At 39.9% G+C, this 20,212-nt stretch overlaps 1 protein-coding gene across 1 annotated transcript in view; it reads right to left on the reverse strand.

The window, feature by feature from the left end:
• Positions 1–18,337, reverse strand: part of LOC121943637 (uncharacterized) — a 57,533-nt gene extending 39,196 nt beyond the window's left edge. Inside the window, exons 1-11 of the mRNA XM_088082629.1 lie at positions 18,252–18,337; positions 16,316–16,357; positions 15,966–16,233; positions 12,556–12,670; positions 7,594–7,678; positions 6,619–6,725; positions 3,204–3,414; positions 2,972–3,097; positions 2,754–2,871; positions 528–666; positions 101–211 (exon numbers count right to left, since the gene is read on the reverse strand). Of these exons, the coding sequence (XP_087938755.1) occupies positions 101–211; positions 528–666; positions 2,754–2,871; positions 2,972–3,097; positions 3,204–3,414; positions 6,619–6,725; positions 7,594–7,678; positions 12,556–12,670; positions 15,966–16,233; positions 16,316–16,357; positions 18,252–18,327 (1,398 nt within the window). The 5' untranslated portion in view covers positions 18,328–18,337. The remainder of the gene's footprint in view (positions 1–100; positions 212–527; positions 667–2,753; positions 2,872–2,971; positions 3,098–3,203; positions 3,415–6,618; positions 6,726–7,593; positions 7,679–12,555; positions 12,671–15,965; positions 16,234–16,315; positions 16,358–18,251) is intronic.
• Between the last annotated feature and the right edge of the window lie 1,875 nt (positions 18,338–20,212).

The raw sequence follows: 20,212 nt of genomic DNA on the forward strand, positions 1-20,212 counted from the left end.
ATCAAACACAAAAGAACGCCACAAGCAAAACAATGTGGAATAAATGCAAAATATGACATGATGTTAAAGTTGGACGTGGACAACAGAGTGCCACACTTACCACAGAGTTGCCATATAAACTCAGAGTTACGGCTCTGAGGCAGGTCCGACTGTCGCCCAAACCGCACCTCACCAGGTCCACCAGTATCGTGTATAAGGAGCCCCCACTTTGCTGCAGCACACACACACACACACACACACACACGGGTAAACTTTAAAGCCTCTGTGAACCCAAATCACCAAAAACATTCTTTCTTGAACAGTCTTACATGCATAATAAAAAGCATAAAAAATAACCTCAATCCAAATTTAAAACATTGTCATTTTTTCAGTTTCCTGAAGCTGGGTTGATTAGGTTTTCCCTGATCAATATCACGTAATATGGATAAAGACAATCAAAAATTCAGGTGTCAGTTGATACTAATTTAACATGCTACATTATGTGTTGGTGCATTTGATGCGGTGTTGCAGATACTGATGAGCTCTACCTTAGTCAGGATGTAGGAGCAGTCTCCGTGAAAGGTGTAGACTTTTCCGTCAAAGGTGTTGACGTGAGCTCCTCCCTCCACGGAGCAGATTCCTGGACAGTCCGTCTCCTTGCACTGCCACTGGCCGCTCACACACACACTGTCAGCACACACACACACACACACACACACACATATGTCAGGAATCTTTTTTGCAGCAGCCGCAGCAGCAGCGTTATCAGTGTTCTTGTTACTTTTTGCTAAAATGTAATGCATAACACTGTGTCACTGTATTTTTTGTTACCTGAGTTGGTAAAATTTGCGTCACTAAATTGATCTGACCATGATCATGCTGCAGTGCTTTCAAACGTGCAAAATCTGTTTATTAAAAATCATTTGTATCATTTCCTGGCAGAACACGTCAACGCAGGAAGGAGGTAGGTTAAACTGGCAGACTACGATGGATTAAAGATAAACTGAGAACCTCATATTATTTTGAATTCATGTCCCAAAAAGAATATCAAAGCACCACATCTGGATCAGTATCAGCTGTCCATGAGAATGTACTCAATGGGGCAATATGACATATGTTTGAAGCATGTTAAAGACAGATGCTATTAGCCCCCATTGTTGTATCGCTGTCCATGTATCTCATTTCTGCTTTGTTTTGTTTGTCAAAGCACTTTATACAAAGTCACCTGACTTTCTGGCAGTGCTTGTACATTTACCACTTTAATCTCGGAGAATATCCCACGATTGGCTCGTGCCTTCCCTAACCATGACCTCTTTACCCTTAACTAGCCCACACCTAACTTTGACGCATCAACATGACGAATCACAGTAAGCACTTGTAGGAATGAGTGTAAATAGCCAAATGGCTACGGTGTGACTCCTTCCACACGGGTGCAAACAGACAATCCAAGTTTTTAAGCTAGTGGCTGAGGAACATTAGTGAGACTGTCTTCTCACTCCCTAAACAGACTGGCATCAGTTAACAGGAGCAGAAACACAGAGAATAAAGATGCTTATAGCACAGGAAATACAACAACGGGCGTGGAGTATCACTTCCTCCCACCTGTAGCCACAACCCGACCAACTCCCCAACCTCAAACTGACTCACTGGATCCTGGCCCTCAGGGTGCTGTTGTTCGCTTGTTTGTTTCTTTCCAATTGTTTGTTTTGTTTCTGCTTATTTATCTATAAAGTGCTCCGGGGCTGAGGTTTTCTGCAGGCTGACGCCCTGGTTCCCTCGTCACAAACGTTTCCATTAGATTTCGGATTATTGCAGAAAATAAGCTCTCTTCAGCAAGATAATCTTCACAAATGAACACCACTTTTATCATTTTTGAAGACTAAATGCAATCACCAGAAGTAAATGGCTGCTACTAGGCTAAAACAAACTGCATCACAGTCGCATTATTCAACGTCACCATAACAACAAGGCTGTGTTCGGCATGAAGGCGGTCTGTAGTATAATTTAACGTTTTTAGACGCATAACAGCCTCAGCGTTCACAGTGGGGGATTTACTGATGTATTTTATGTTGCAGAACAAAACATGAAAGTCTCTTAACCTTCATTAATTTATTTTATTTATACAGACGACACACATGAATCAACATTTCTGTAATTATTCCAGTAGGTGGGTTTCCATTATAGATTTGTGCAAAACTTGAGCGATATTTTCAAATTGTGAAAGTCTACAATTTCACAGAGGAATTGTGGATTCAAAACATGCGGATGATCGGGTCAACTTTTGAAGAGTTAAGTGATGCAATAACTTTAGGAGCCACTTCCTGCCGACAAGCACATAGCCATAGCATCATGTGACCTATAAAAGGCCAAAAAGTGTTTCCATTGCAGTTTTGCAAAATATTGCCTAAAATACCACCTCATGTGAATGTTTCCATTTGAGGTATTTTAGATTCATAGTTTCAATTTGCGCAATCTGAGGGTTAATGGAAACCTGTCTAGTGTTAGCCTAATTGGCTAATTACTGAACTGCAGTCCTTTGGCAAGATGTTTTGAAATCTATAAAATGATAAAATTTACACAACAACAAAAGCAGGACACCAGGTGTTTAAATTCTAACTTATTTCCGGGTTTAAGGACTCATTACCCTGTTTGTGAACATTGATTTTACTCTGTGATCAAAAACTTAACTGAGTGAACGTCATGTGGACATAAAAAACTTCAGGACGCAACTCAAAATAATTCTTTGTATTCGACACATGATGTTTTGATCTTACCAGTTTCTACAGCTGCTGGAGTACGATTCCCCCGACCTGAAGACTTTGTTGTTGTGCTGACACGGACACTGATCCACTGTCAGACAGCCCTTGTTAGTGATGTCATCAAGGACCGTCCCTGAGGAGGACAGGAGACATCACAATCATCACTGTTTTATGTCCGTGCATTAGACGTGATTAAGTTGTTTGCATGAATAGTGTGAAGCATGTGTGGGTACCGGCGGGGCACTGGCAGCTGTCGACAAAGTGGCTGTCACATGTCTCACTGGCCTGAGGGGTGGAGCAGGTGTCCACACAGGGACTGCTGTACTCCATGAACACCATGTTGTTTGGACACGCCACACCTGTAGAGACAAACACATCTGAGTGTCGCTGCAATGGTGACAATCAAACATTTTTACACCCATTCACTGCAGCTGAAGAGCTCTCTTTAGGTGCTGGCACACTTACTGCAAAAAGTTTCATTCCTCCATTGTCTGGGTCTGGCCCCGGCGTGGACGCACTCTCTGGAGAACTCTGAGATGGTTTGGCAGAGGAAGGAGTCTGTGTTGTTTTTACTGTGACACATATCGGACCTGCAGATGTCAGTGAAGGCGTCAACATCCAGAAGGTTTTGGCAGGCGCTGAATGGAGCGCTGTTGAAGATCTGCTGACAGGTTTCCTGAAAAAAAACATTATACAAGTCTTTGATCAAGGGTGGGCGATATATCGAATACACTCGATGTATCGCGGCTTGTTTCACTAGCAAGGACCACACCTCAATCGGAATTAATTTTAACAGTTTATTGACGTGAATGTAGATTTGGTATAAACATTGATGTTGGATTATTGGAATGGATGGTTGAGTGCGGTGTGGGGAAGCTTCGGTGGGAATTCGCCGTGGCTCCCGGGCACGACAGATCCCCAAAAGCGTGCATTATATGAGAGAGGAAAAAGCCGATTTGAGATCTCTTAGGTCGGAAAGGAAGCCCTCCCCTGGGGAACAATGAGGATGCAGGCTTCGAGGGTAAGCAGTAGAGGGCAGCCCGGTGCCAAAAGCCCCAAGGAGAGTGAACCGGTGCAGTAGCCGATGTCGTACATCTGGGGGCCCCCGACATCTTGGTGCCAGATGCCCCAACGAGAGCGAACTGTTGAAGTCACTGGACGTACAACTGGGGGCAGCGGCACCCCGTTGCCAGATGCCCCAGCGAGAGCTAAGTGGTTTGGTTGCCGAGCGTGCACGGCCGGGGGCAATGGCATCCCAATGCCAGACTCCCCAGCAAAAGCGAACCGCTGCAGGCGTCGATGTTAAGAAGAGAGAAACGGACAAGAGACGAAAGCGCCAGGAGGGCGGAAGGGAGGGTCGGCCGTGGCCAGGGTGAAAGTAGGCTAAGGCCGCCGCGACGGAAAACAATCGGAAAGGAGACCAGAACCGTGGACGGAACGACATGGTGCACAGGATGAGAGGGAAAATTCAGTGGCAGCCCGGTGCCAACGACCCCAGCCCAGACGGGTTGGGAGGCGTAGGCGGGAGTCTCAACCAAGGCCGGCTGCTGCGGGTCGTGCGGAGGCACGGTGAGGGGCACTGACAACCCGGTGCCAGATGCCCCAGCGAGAGCGAACTGGTGCAGTGGCTGGGATTGCACGGCCGGGGGCGCCGACAACCCAACAGACCAGGAAGCTGTGGGTGTACGGTACGACTGGGGACAACGGCATTGCGGTGCAGGGTGCCCCAGCGAGAGCGAAGTGGTGCGACTGTCGAGCATACACGGCCGAGGGCACCGATACCCCGGTGCCAGAAATTCCATCAAGAAACGAATGCTGCAATTGCTGAGGTTGAGCAGTAGAGGGCACCGGCAGCCCGGTGCCAGGGGCCCCAAGTTGACAGAGCTGCTGTGGATGGCCAGGAAGAGCAGGAAGTGGTGCTGGCATCCCGGTGCCAGGCGGTCCAACATGAGCGGGCTGCTCAAATTGAGGAGGGAGAACAGTCAAGGGTGCAGGCAACACAGCGTCAAGAATCCCAGGTCAGGTGAGCTGGCGGGAGTGGGAGGGCGCCACGACACATCAGACACCTCAGGCAAACCTGACCTCCGCGGCCGGTGGGACCGAGGTGAAGCGACTTTTTTTTTTTTTTTCGGGAGTTTTTCCTTGGGTGATGTGAGGGTCTAAGGGCAGAGGGATGTCGTAAACTGTACAGCCCACCGAGGCGAACCATGTTTTGTGATAATGGGCTCAACGAATAAAATTTACTTGACTAGACATGACTTGACTCGCCCAAGGCAGCATGTCCCCACTTCCTATTCAACACGGGCCACCGGAAGTGGTTGAAGACGAACCGGCCCTTTAAAAGAGGTGCTGACGTCATGGCGCACGACGGGAGCCGCCGCGGTGACGTCACCCGGAAGAGCGCCGATATTGACAGAGCAGCGCTCAGATGTCAGGATGTCAAAAAGCTTGTTGTCAGTTCTGCGAAACGTTATTCCCCGGTCTGCAAAGGCGGCCGGCAATCGGGAGACCTCGCTGGAGCGTGGTGACGCCGCGCTCCACACGGCGCTCCAGCGCTCATCGCTCGACATTGAGCCGCCGAGCCGGCAGAGTCGAGACAACGAGGCCGTCACCATCCTCCGCGGCGATGGAGTAGGAGAACCGCGGCGGCGCAGGGCTGCACGGGGGCGACCGCGTCCTCTTCTTTCCGCTGAGGGTGGCGGACCAGGAGATGCAGAGGAACCATCGGCCGAGCCGTACATCTGGATGGTGAGCAGAGAGGAGCCGGGTGGAACATGGGCCATGGAGGCAACCGAGGGGCCGGCGGCCGGTTGCACTGCCGAAGTCGGCGTCTCCGGCACGGATGCGACAGAGAAGTTGTCGGTGTCGGACCCTGAGGACGCCTGTACGGCCAGGTGGAGACGACGAGGGCCATCATCACGGCTTCGACCGAGCAGGTCGGCATCCGACGCGGACAGAGAGACAGGATCCATAATAGGGGTGAGTGAGCGAACCGCAGCCGACCGAGAGCGAAACGCTACGTGGTGTGTCGGTACGCGCTCGTGCAGAACAACGAGAACGAAAGGGGGAGATCGGGTTAGGAGGATATTTTAGCCGGAAGAGGCGCGGTTGAGGTGCGGTAGAGGTGTGGTCCTGCTCCTGAAACTCTGCTATATAGCTTCACTTAACATGCGATTTATAAAAAAAAAAACTATATCATGAACATAGAGTATTCTGGTGCTCTATCTTACCGCTCTCTGCTTCTCACAAACACACATACAGAGCAAGGTTTTTGCAGAGTGTGACTATTAAGTCACATTTTGCAACCATGGAGCAAAACTGAATTTGCAAATATTATTAATATTTGAACTGGAGAACTGTTAGTTTCTTTCCCGCTCACAGTGAATGAATCTTCACAGTTAAAGTTTCTGCGGTATCTGTTTAACTGTCTGCTAACACTAACGTCCAACTGTTGACCAGAAGCTTCAAGTCCACAACAAAATCAACACTTCCAGCCTGAGACAGCTGGGTCTTTCAAAATAAAAGCACCGTGCTTTGGTTTATTTAATTATAACAATACTTAAAAAAAAATCACTTTAAAAGCATTTTAACTGTACTTTAAATGTTATTATAACAGTAGGCTATTCAGATTTATTGTATGCAAGTATTTACTGTAGGTATTTAATGTTATTGTAACTGCAGTTCATTCAATAATTTTGTATTTTAGTAGGTAACATTAATTTAAAGAACACTTTAGGAAATTGTGTATCACGATATAGCCTTAAAATATCTCAATTTTATTTTAAAGCCCAGCCTTATCTTTAATATCAAAAGTTATTGTCTAAGTGCTTTTCTTTCGACCTTTGCATGCTCAAGAGTATTATATAAAGTGAGGAGTTACCTTGGTGCCACAGAGCTGCTCTTTGTTGATCTCAGGCTCCTCGCAGCTCTCTGTTGGTCCATCCTCCTTGAAGGCTTCAGCATAGTCTGCCACATTCAGCTTTGCCCCTACAGGACAGTACACACAAAGCAACAGTCACTGGGATTATTCAGCCCAGGATCAAGCTGTTTAAGATCCAGTGAGTAGGATTTATATTGGAAGAAATGGAATACATGTGATAAGTAGATTTTCCTTAGTGTAAATTGTGTGTCAGTGGAGTCAATTTAAATCTATCTATCTATTGAAATAAGACAGAGATGCACAGTACAAGCAGAAAAACAGACAGTGCTGCAAAATATAGTTCATCACATGCGGTCCACTACATCCAAAGACCATAACAATAACTTCCATAATCTAAACTAAAACTGTCAGTTCAAGTGCAACTAAATTATCCTGAGACTATGTTAAAAAAAGTCAGTTACATTCTATAGATAATCTGTTTAACAAATACGAAACAAAAACAGTTGAAATGTTGAATGTCAACTAAAAAGGTGTTGAAATTTTACATTCGCTCTATCAAGACTATCCCAATAAATTGTTAAAATGTTTTGGGTTTTTTTTATGCTGAATTATGACCGGTGCAGCCACTTTTGAGAAGTCAAGTAAAAGGCTGATTCATGTGTGTGTCATCAGCTTGTTATTTTTATGCCTCTTTGGGTGTGATGGCAGCATTGGCAAACACTTGAAACAGATAAGTGCACACTGCCTCGAGCTGCAGCCGCTGCAAAAGGTGTTTTTTACAGAGTAAATAGAGACCTGAAATGCATGATTGTGTATGCATGTGATTTATAAATCAATTAATAAAAGGTTTTTTTTGTATATAAAAATATTGATTCTGTTAATCAGGGTAAAAGTATCCAAACTGTATCCACCGTGATTGGTAAAATTAAAGGAGGCTGCTGAATGTCTGTCTGAGAAGACTGAAAATGATCTTACCATCTTTCATCAGATCATTTGGGACGCCGTCAAAATTCCCACAGAGTCCACATGTCTGGTTCCGGTATTGTTTATCAATTTCAATCTGTGAACACACAACAAACACACAGAAGTTATTGGCAAAATCCCTATTTCAACATATTAAAATGAAATGAAAACAGACATTTGCAATTGTAATCCATTTGCTAATGTGATCCTTATCCTAAAAACACAGCGTATCTGCACTCTTTCTTACGCTGATATCCAATATATAAACAACTCATTTGGCCAATAACTGATACCAATTTATATTCACTTCTTTCTCCACTTAATTTAAGTGACTATCAACTCTAATATTTTGCACACTGTTATAGTAACGGCCCACCAGCCCAGTCCCTATTTATCAAAGGACAGTGTGCAATGACATGAATCATTCATACAAACATGCAAAAATGAGAAGAAAGCTGCAATAAAGGCACATTAACTACACTATAAAATACAATAAACACTATAAAACAGTAGATATATGCAACTCAATGCAAAGTGTAAACAACATCTAAAATATACAATAAATACATTTTTAAATTGATCACTTACGGGTGCTCAGGAATCAATAAATAGGAAAACCATGATAAACGATACATTACATAGGGAATACGCAATGGTTATTTATACATGATAAAGTAACATCATTTTAAAAAGACAGATGTGCATTAGTCACATTAAGAAGAGAACATTTTATTTAGCGGCATCATAAACGACACAATAGCTTCACTGTAATGTGTGTGTGTGTGTGTGTGTGTGTGTGTGTGTGTGTGTGTGTGTGTGTGTGTGTGTGTATGTGCATGGGTTAGCAGTGTTTGGACAGTTATTGCATGAGAGCTTTGCGTTCCCAGCTGATGCATGACCTGTTATTTGTTAAGTCAGCAATAACACTAGTTTACTTAAAGCAGATACGGTTAAATGGATTTTTTGTCATAAGTCACGAGCATGATAAAACACTCTCACAAGCACGCTGACACAATATAAGTCCTGCACCAGATTCAACAAAAGAGCTTAATTTTAATCAGCTAGACTTTATTTTTGCATGCGTAGGCCTGTACTTTATTTCTTATACAATCTGCTGTTCACTCACAATGTCACGCTGGCCTTTCCTCGCCTAAAATGTTTCCAGAAACATGTTTTATCTTTCTGTTTAACTGCAAGTCCAAGTCATCTGTTATTGCTCTGAACTGGCCGCCGTATTGTTTTTATGTCTCCTGCGTCTTCTTCTTCTCTGAGGTTAATTGGCGTTTGGCAAACATTTTGGTGCATTAACTCCTCAAAGCTGGTGTGGAGTGTGGATCAGGATTTCTAGTTTTTACAATAAATAAATAAACTAAAATCTTTGTGTGTGTGTGTGTGTGTGTGTGTGTGTGTGTGTGTGTGTGTGTGTGTGTGTGTGTGTGTGTGTGTGTGTGTGTGTGTTGGGGTTGGCGGTGGGAGGCGGGTGGGGGTTTGGGGTTGGTTTTACTGTGTGAAGCATTTTGTGTTACAGTCTGTTTGGATGAAAAGTGCTATACGAATAAAGTCTGACTGATTGATTGATTTTATCTTTGTGAGATTTCAAATCCAAAATTCTAATTATTTCAAGACCTGACAAAGTCTGGCAAAGTTCCTAAAATCCCACAAATCTTTTAAAATCCTTGAAACGTACCAAAATTCAATAAACATCTAAAAATTAAAATGTTCGAAGGCTAAGAAACTTACTCAGATTTCCAGAAACAACCTAAAGTCCTAAATCTAATGTTTTAGAAAAATCCTGAAATCCAACAAATGTCCAAAAGCCAGAGAAATGTCCCTAAAATCCTTCAAACATGTATGGGGCTGCTGTGATCGGCCCCGGCCTCATTTTGCAAGTGTGGCCCCGAAGCAAAGCAGGAATAAGACAGAGGGGCCGTGGGGTGGAGCCACATCCACGGGTGCACTATCTAGCAGCAACTTGGCGTGGGGGTGGGACTTTATTAAAAGTGACCAATCATAAGACGGCCAGTGCCTCCTTGGTTTCCTCAACCAGATTTTTAAAACTCAGGTCAGTTCAGGTGAGCAGAACTAAAGTTCAAGACCAGAGTTAACCCGTGACAGCGTGTATGCCTTCCAGCGCTCGCCACTCTCTCTCGTGCCTGATGCTCTGTGCGCCTGCTGCTTGGTTCTTTACACATATGGCGCCATTCTTCACCTCTCCTTATGTCTTTTTTCTTGCTCACAGCTGCTTTGTTGAATCGGTTTTTATATCATGTGAGTTTCACTTAATATTTGCACATGTGAAATAATATAGTTTCCTCCTGAACGTGTTTTAATAATGCTTTGTGACTCATGATATGGCCCAAATCTGACACCATACATGTACACTTTGAATTTCAGGTTTGGCTCATGCATATTGTTTGCTCATCGCTTCAGGAGACATCCCCGAAAAAAAACTCACCCAGTGACTCATTGCCGCTCTGCAGTAATCCTCAATCAATATTTGAGCTTTTCCCAGTGCCTGGATAATTCCTGGAGTGCAATTTGTCTCTTTTCAAAACACCTCTACATGACATCCGATGTAAGGCCAACTGATTTTAATTTTCACAGTGCCAGTGGCATTTATAAGGACATTCATGTTTTCTCAAACTGTGACGTGTAGAAACTTCCTTTGACTCAAGCGGTAACCTCAAGAGCTGAAAAATGAAGCCAATCAAAAGTGCCCCAAAAAAAGAAGTCCACTTGAACTTAATGACAACTATTTTGGGAAGATTTTTTATGTAAATCAACAGTTTTTCATTAAGGCTCAAATTGGCCTTAAAAAAATATAAATAAACATCCACAAAGTGGCACAAAATGACCTCAAGGAAACACAAAACCACAAAAAAGATGCGTAATGACTACAAAAAAGAAGCAAATCCACAACAGAGTCTGTTTATTAACTCTATAAAACCTGAGAAAAACCTGATTTCTTTTAAAACATGGGACAAAGGCGAGGAGAATCTAAAAGAGAAATTACCCTAAAAAAATGCAAGAAATTAGTAAAAAGCATAAGACAATTACCAGATAAATAATTTAAACAAAGAAAAAGAGAAAAAAATGAAAACAATAAAAAATGACAAACAAACAAAAAGCAGAATGAAAGTTAAAAAAAAATCAAGGAAATTTCCTGAAATAGAACTTCTTAAAAGTGATAATTATTTAATTAATTTAAAAAAAAGAAAGTTACGGGAAAATATCTATGGAAAAAAAAAGCTAGGGATTTTTTAACTATTATCATAATTACTTATTTAGAATTATGAAAAGTTTTAGATTTCAATTTAAAAATCATTTAAAGCACTTACAGGTAATTTTTCTACTCATTTGTTGGTTTCTCACTTTTCTAATTTTCTGAATTTTTATTTTACCAAATCCTTGCTGATTTTAGGATAATTTCTTCTTTTGTTTGCCTGTTTGTTTGTCATTTCTTCTTTTGTTTTGCATTAATCCCGTGTTTTTGAAAGAAATTGCACCAATTTGCTCAGGTTTTAAAGGGTTAAATACCTTTCTGAAGCTAGAGGCACTGATGTTGTTTCAGGTTCAAAATGGTTACAATACTACACTGATGCAAACTCCAGAGAGATCGAATTTATTGACACAAAGCAAATGTATTCGTAATTTAAGTGCTTGTAGTAAAAAAAAAGAGCGAGAATGTTTGCATGCATGACACGGCCGGAGGAGAAGATACCTTCACCCTAAATAGATCAGCTCAAACTCTGTATTTCATCCTTTGTAACATTGAGCGACTTTGCTTTTCTTGCCCTGTTTTTAGGCGCCTTTCACAAGTATTTAAACCTTTGAATCGTGGGGCGCCCAGAAGCTCGCCTGGAAGAGCGGCGCCCAGGTTTGACTCCGACCTGCAGCTCTTTGCTGCATCTCACCCCCTCTTTCTCCCCCGCTTTTACGCTTACGCTGTCAAATCTCTAATAAAGGCAAGAAGCCCCAAAAATGAGTAAAAAACAGATTTATTTACTAATTTATAAAAACTTTTTTTTTCAAAAACATGAGAAAAGGGAAATTCGGTGATAAATCTTTCACACGTGTCAAGAAATTAGTAAATTTAGATTAGTTTTTTAAAGCAAGAGAGCAACAAGCTAGGTAAACTTTCTAATGATCATGATTACATGTTTAAATTATGTTACAAATTATTGTATTTTTTAAGCACATTTTACAGGTCATTTCCTATTTATTTTTTACTTTTTTCCTGCAATTTTCTTGTACTTTTTACTAACCTCTTACTAACTTTTGAGGTAATTTCTTGCTCATTGCCTTCTTCTCATGTTTTACTACTTTACTAGTATTATCAAGTGGGTTGTTTTATTTTTATATGCAGCTTTTATTATGTCTTTTTGTCTCCTGTGTGTTTTGATGTGAAGCACCTGGTGCATGTTGTGTTGTTTCTTGTAAAGTACATTGGGCTGCATTTCCTGTATGAAAGATTGTGCACTGCTGCTCACCACTAATCTTACTGCAGACCTTTATCAGCTGGTTTGTGGGAAACTGAGTATTTTGAGGAGCTGATAGCACTGAAGTACATCATATTTATCGCCCAAGTGCAGCACCGTCACTCTTGTGTGTGGCTTTAATGGCTTTTGGAGAACAATGGCGCTGTGTGGTAACGCCGGATCGGCTCTATCAGACCGCGGCACACAGACAATACCTGTCAGGGAGGTTTATTGTTGGTCTTTTCATGAGAATTGTTGATAATAAAATGATAAGATAGCATTAGCCTTTATCCATTAAGCAATTAAAACAGCTGAAGTGTGTACTCATACGCAACAAGCTTGTGCAGGAACAGGCTGATGCGGTTACACATCCTGTTGGGTTGTTTACAACAGCCTCACAATGTGTGTTTTTGTCGGTGTGTTTAAACTCCTGGTGACTGTACACCTGAACACATGACGGGAAAGGTTTGTGTGCACATGAGAGGGTGTTACATACATCCAGAGAGTCTTCCAGGTTCCACACGGCCGTAATCCCGAGCTTGGCCTCCACGGTGATACTGGACGTGGTCCCCGTGATGGACACCCCGAACGCGAAGTGTGGCAGAGACACCCTGCGGCAGAGAGTCAGTGTGAATGAGACACAAGCTGGCACAGGAAATCATATTCTAATCAGAAACTGTGTGTTCAGCGAATTACGTCACAGAGAGTCATGAGGCTCATTTGAAAGAGAAATCCAGGTGACTGAATGTCGCCACACAGGATGTTCTGGAAATGACTGCAAGGTTTGAATGGTGGTTTCATTCACTGGATGTAAAACCAAAAGATGGTTAAGACTGCAGAGGTGTACGATCCCCTTTAACCCTGTGAAACCTGGAGCGACAGCAGTTTCCTTTTTGCTTTCTTGTTTTCACAAGCACTCAAACAGCTGAAACACAAGCAAGTTCTTTTGATTTACTTCAAAACATGGAGGGAAAAAGCATCCAGTAACCTGGCATAAAATGTCCCGCAAACTGCAAAAAAAAAAAAGTAAATGTGACAAGAAAAGATAGAAGTAGAGAATCATCAGGAAATTATTAGATAACCAAACAAACAAAACAAAAAAATAAAATTAGTGTAGATAATATATATATATATATATATAAATATATATATATATATATATATATATATTAAACATAGATAGATAGATAGATAGTAAGTACATTTTGTTTCTTTTTCTTTTCTTTTTTGTGCTAATTTCAGTTAATTTTCTTGTAACTTTTTAGTAATTTTTTGCTAATTTTTGGAAATTTCTTGTTAAGTTGCTCTTTACTTTTCTGCATGTTTTTGAAAGATATCAAAGCAATCAAGCCCTTTTTCTGTGATAGAGTAAGATCCATTATGTTTAACCAGAAATAACCAAAATCGCCATCACCAAACTTCTTTTAAATAAACAATAATTTTAGTGTGTATTGAGCCATCATCTTTTCACATCTTAGCAGGGTGAATTAAGGGTTAATTCTCAACCAAACCAGAGTTGGTGAATCCAGGATCAGTGGATAGACGAACCGAGATGGTTTCTGAGTCCTGTCTTATTCCTGTTGTCTTTGAATGAAGTCTATTTTATGATGACAAAAGTATTGCTTGTTTAATAGGAGTCTGGTGGGTTTGGTGAAACAAATTTTGAAGCTTTTTTGGTTAAACAAAGAGGGTCTTACTCATCAGCTAAGTGTCTATCTCTGCCGGGATTGTCTCCAAAATGTCGTTACAATCTGAGCCTTTAAATCTCTGGACCAGTTTTAAAAAATGTTCTTTTTAGTCCCTTAGACACAAAAACCGGAGAAAAAAAAGGGTGCAGGTAGAAAATGTTACCCTTTGATATTATCGTATAATATTGACAATACTGATCAGTTTAAATCTTAAGTTTCAACAAAAAGCTGCAGAGAGATTCTGTGCACTTTGTTTGCAGTGGATCTTTCTTACTCATGATAATGTCTGACCAAACTCCACAGTGTCACTTTGCTTTCTTAACATCCACACAGCCTTTGTTTGCACTTCACTTTCACACAGCGTGAAAATCAACTTCCAGCTTCAAACTTGTTTGAGCAGCTAAGAGGCCGCAGCGAACAGCTTACTGCCATTTTTTGTTTTTGACGCTGCCACCGGGAGGCAGAGACATTGTTCATTTCCAAATCCTTTGAAAGAGATTAAATATTTAAACATCTCAGTGATTTAGAGATCCTGTTCTCCCCCGATAAGAAGAGGCAGAGTTTTGCATTAAAATGTAACACTGAAAGACTCCAGTAGTTAAAGTCTATTTTTAAGATGTTATATGATGTCAGACAGATGTTGGACGCTGACGTCTGAGCGATGATAAATTTTGGTTGGAATGAACTTTTTTTTGTTTTAAAATTTTAAATGCCTAAGAATTTCACCTTGTGTGGATGACAGCTCTTTGAAACCCAAAGAAAAGGGGAAAAAAAGTGCTTACAAATGTATTGAAATACTGTGACATAATTTTAGCAACATCACTTTTCTTTTGCAGCTACACAAGAAATATTTAGACCGTTGAACCCTGGGCAAATTGGTTCAATTTCTTTCCAAATCATAAAAAAGGGCAACTTGGTAAGAAATTTTTCACAAATTGCAAGAAATTAGTAGAATTAGAAAATTATTTTTCAAAAAACAAGTGAAAATGCTGAGGTAAAAATAATTGAAAAGGCTAGGGGAAATATATTCCTAATTTTAATAACTACTTTTTAATAACTACTACATTTCTTTTTTAAATCAGTTTTTAAACACTCTTTGCCTTGTGCGTTTTTTTGTTGTTTTTTTGCCTTTTTTGTTTTTCAGGTAATTTTCTTTTCTTTTTTTTAACTAATGTTTTGCTACTCTTGGGATCTTCATTAATTGTTCATTGCCTTTCCCAAGTTTTTGAAAAATTCAAGACAATTCTTTCAGGTTTCAAAGGATTAATGGTGTTATAGTGAAGAGCATATTACGACTTATTCAGGACTTAAAACTCAAAGTTTAGGACATGGGCCTCAGGACTAACTTGGAACTTGGAGTGCAAAGACTTGAAACTTTTGACTTTCAAAACAGTGACTATAATAATACATAACATAATAAAGATAATAATAATAGTAATAATAATAATAATAATAATAATAATAATAATAATAATAATAGTCATTATTATTATTATTATTATTATTATTATTACCATCATAAAATACATAAATTGGATATTTATATAATTTACTTTTCATAAACAGACACTGACTGTGATGTTGAGTATTATTTTTCATAACTTTTAAACTTTTAACTTTTTTTTTTTTTTACTTTTAGATGTCTGTTTATACCTCCCTGCATACTTTGTTTTCATTAACAGTTTTTTTTTTGGTTAGTGATTTCTTCTTTTTTTATGTTCTGTTTTCTTGTTTATTTAACCCACCAAAGCAAACTACCGTTTTAGGGGGAAGTTCATTTTTTTGACAGGTCTTTTCAACATGTTCGTACGAAGGCAACAAACAGAGACTGAGACTGAGTGCAACTTAGTTTGTTTTTTCTGACCTTTGAGTCAAAGCCAGTAAAGTACATATTGCTGCGCTGCCACGCTTCAGTGGTGATGGCAAGAATAGCATGTATGCTTATATCTTAAATTAAATGAATTAGTACCGAATCTCATGCAATAATAATAATTTACCAGCTAATTTTACACATGATCCATGATAAAGATACAGAACAAAATAAATGCATTCCAAAATAATGCATAGAAAAAAATCTACAAAACATGTATTAGGGGGAAGAACAGTTAAAATCAAGTTTTCCTGCAGCACTGAATGTAAAACAGTCTCAGTCTCTTCAACATGAAACATATGAGATAAAGTGTCTCAGGGATATTTGAGTGCTCTGAACTGAACTTACGTCTCTCCATTGACCTTCACCCTCTCGTCCAGGTTGTTCGACAGCTCCACCACACAACCATCGAGCATCATGATGATGTTGCTGATGGTGTGGATGTCGTTGGCCACTTTACGCCTCAGCTGGATGTTGAAGTTTTCGTAGGTGCTCTCGCACTGATAGGCCACGGCATGGTTACAAGTGGAGGGCAGCTGGAAGAAATTCCCATCAAAGGTCTTCCAGTGATAGTTTCCCCAAGTCGAACATACTCGGCCGATGTGGTTTGCGTCAACTAGAACAACATATCAAAATGTAATTTTAACTGACAACAACAATTGAAAACATGAGTTAAAGTCTATTTGAGGTAAAGTTACCTGAACTCAGGCTCAGTGTCTTTAGTGTAGGAATGATTTTTACTGCAAAAAAAGAGAAGAAAAACAGGTTATTTAATGTTCTCACAAGAATGTATTTTCAAGACTCTTCTCCCAAAAAAGTGACACTATAGGTCATTTGTGCAGTAGCTTATTACAGCTAATATTTACGTTTAGTGTAGCAGTGACCTCTAGTGTCAGGGTAATTATCACGGAAGCAAAGGAGGAAATCAGCCGACGAACAAAGAGTGAAAAGTTGATGTCAGATAGGTCATTTGTACAGCAGCTTATTAAAACCCATATTTACGTTGAGTGTAGTAGTGACGTCTAGTCGCCTTAGTAGTTATGACGACAGAAAATGCTGATGTCAGTTGACGTAGTATAAAGAGCAATAACGTTTCTGTAGGGAGTTAGTCGGGGTGGTGGGTTGGTTCAAAAAACACAGGACTTTTACCCAGGAGACAACTGTTTGTGCTCTGAGTGAAACCAAATTCAATACTGAGATATTTTAAGTTATGTGTGTACTTAGCGTCAAGTCAAAAAACACAGGACTTTGACCCAGGAGAAACCAAGTCAATGGTGAGTTGTTTGAAGTTATGTGCATACACAACATCATGTTACACACTTAACATTACATCATTGCAATTTCAAGTCATGTTACATTAAATGTTACAAATGTTACACATGTTACATTACAAGAAAATGACCTGAGAATTAGCTGGGGGGATATTCAATATTACCCAAAAAAACAGGAAGAAAAAGAAGAACTACATCAATAACTCTTAAATTATATATTTAAGAGTTTAAAATGATGTTACAGAAAAACACAGCAACATCTAGTGTTTTTTTCAGCGTAACATACCTAAACAGAATAGTAGAGATAGCTTAATCAGGTTAATCTAATTTAACACAAATTTTCATTAAAATATAGTGAATCAAAATTGCCCCACTAGACAGCTGAGCGGGTCATTAAAGGGTTATTAAGACTCGCCTGAAATCAATCAGACATTGAAAATTTGCAACAAAAGAAAAAGAAAAACAAACAAATTTAAACTGAAAAAGTTCTCAGATAATACATAAATATATTACTGTCACATAATTTTAAATGTATACTTATAATAAATATATATGTAGTTCTCTTTACACATTTCCTCATTGTTTGATAATATTAAACTAATTTTCTCTTTTTCTCATTTTTCTTATCACATTTCACTCATTTCTTGCGATTTGCAGGACATTTCTGTGTTTTAGGAAGAATTAAAAACTATTTTCTCAGGTTTTTAAAGGTAAAAGGGGAAAGGAAATTATCTAGCTGGGGGTAAATATTAGAAAATATCCAAAAAACTGAGGAAAAAGTTCAGACAACTATATTCATAATATTCTTATTTTAGATATTTAAATTATGTTACACACAAAGAAAAGCACTTTTTAGGCCATTCGTCTTCTTTTATTTATTTATTTTACTTTTCTTTTTTATTATTATAATTTTCGAGGTATTTTTCTTGCAATTCTTTTTTTTACTATTGTCTTGATAATGTTTGGGGCATTTTTTTATTCAGTTACTCATCACTTTCTCGTGCTTCTGAAAGAAATAAAGCCAAGTTGTTTAGGTTTCAGTGAGTTCAACAAAATTTGGCTGCCTGACATGAGCCTGTCAGGATGAGAATGGTTACAGATGTTTGACAACTTTTAATCAGCTGCTTCAGGCTTTGCCTCCAGGCTTTGCCTGAAAGTTTAGAAGTCAAAGTTGGGACGTTATACAAAACAGTTTCTTCAGAGTATCTAATAATATTTTTAAAGATGAATACAAAATACATATAGAAACACAAAAATGAACTTCTGTATACGTCTAGTCTTCCTCTCTATGACCTGTTACAGTCATCTTATATTGTAATATATTAAGTTTAAAGCTGTGAGCATTTTTCAAGTTAAAACTCACCAGACTGGGAATGTGAGCCAACCAGCAGCGTCAGGTAGATGAGCCATAACGTATGATGGAGTCCTTTAGTCCCCATGTTTGGTCCTGAGGACTAACCCACTATGAGAGGATTCACCTGTTGGACAAATCTCTTTATAACCAGAGGAGGTGGAGCCAAGACACAGAGAGAGAAAGTGTAAGGCAGCTCCACCACTTATGTGAGATTAACATATTAAATAAATACCTGACAGTGCACACAAGGTTACTATTTGTTTGCTCTGCACACACATCATCACCTCCATCGCTGCACTCAGGAGCTCCTTCAGCCCACAGGCCTGTGAAGAAACTCAGAAGCGACTGGAGGCTGCGATCATATTTAATCAACACAAAAACGCTCAAAAATGATTTTATTATGGCATGATGGGTTACGTGGATTAATTAGATGGAGCTTTTCTGCAGTCACATAGTTGAAAGTTTAATTTTAAAGAGTTTCTCAGCATCCATTCTTAACCTTAATACTTTGAAACCTGAAAAAATGTCCTGATTTTTTTCAAAAAACATGAGGAATAGGCAATGAGCAATTAAAGAATATCCAAAAATTGACAGGTAAAAAAGCACAGGTGGGACCGAGTCATTGTTTTGCAAGTCCAGTCCCAAATTTGCCCTGAGTCCCAAGTCCTGAACTTTTGAGTTTTAAGTCCTAAACAAGTCATAGTGTGCTCTCCACATATATTTTAACATCAGATTAACCCTCTGAAACCTGAAAAAAATTGTCTTGATATTTTGATATTTTTTAAACATGGGCAAAAAAAGGGCAATGAGCAACTAAAAGAAGACCCAGAAATGGTTAAATGGTTAAAAAACAAATATACAAAATAAATAAAAGTACAAGACAATTACCTTAAAATTAGTAAAAATAAAAGAAAATGGGGAAAAAAATTATGTTACAATATTCTGAATATGTTATTATGACATTTATAAAGATAGTTTCCCTGAGCGCTTGGGCTGTAAAAAAATCTAGTTGTTAATATATAAATAAATATGAAAAGAGAGCATAGTCCTCTTAATTTTTCTTTCATTCTCAGGTATATAAACTGTAAATCAAACATATTTTATCAACATATGTTGTTGACTGATATGTTTCAGCAGCAGACTCTGTGCTGGACTCTCGGTCCCTCCTGGCCGAGGCAGAGAGCACAGCAGGCGTGTCCCGATCTTTGGAAGCCAACTAGAGCTTTTTGAGGGATCGGGTTTGGTCAGACTTGGGCTCGGTGTTTTCCGTGATGTTGGATGGGCGGGGTCTGGCTTTAAACTCGCACAGGTCGATTCAGTTCGAGTTGTAATTTTTTCGGCCTGTTGAGGACTCTAGTTGGAGGTATCGGCCTTGGAGATGTCTGCCCTCTCTCCAACTAGATGACTCTCGTGACGTGGTTACTCAGAATAATCCACAGTCCCTGTTTAGAGAATTTTCATGCAGGAACATTTTTCTTTCTTTTTCTTTATTGCTGCCAACCATATCAAGGTGCAGAAGGAAGTGTGCACCTACTGCTAACCCCAGCCCATTGTTATTTGGAAGTCATCAGATTCCATTACTTTTGCAGTGCTTTTTGGCATAAGATCCCGACACCAAAAGGTGTCCACATGACACACCCCTGGACAGCTGAGAAATATGGGTGGACCAAACTGTTCTCGTTCTGAACTCATCAAATAGTGTCGCTCTGTCAGTGCTTTCATCATATGAGTGTGACGCCAAAATTCACCTTTCACGTCAACATGCAACGTGCAAGGAAGCATCAGAAGATAACACGGTTGGACAGAACCGGTGGCGTTGTAATCCTAAGATGCCGGACAGCCGGATGGCAGCAGACTGTCCACATGCAACATGCACGGATGGCATCACTTGACACATGGCCGGATGAAACAGGTCTCGTGTGATTAATTTAACAACACATGGCCCAAAAAATAGCAAGAAATTAATCAAA

The sequence above is a fragment of the Plectropomus leopardus genome, chromosome 1 (assembly GCF_026936395.1).
Source record: "Plectropomus leopardus strain MGB_pleo_1.0 chromosome 1, ASM2693639v1, whole genome shotgun sequence".
Lineage (NCBI taxonomy): Eukaryota > Metazoa > Chordata > Actinopteri > Perciformes > Serranidae > Plectropomus > Plectropomus leopardus.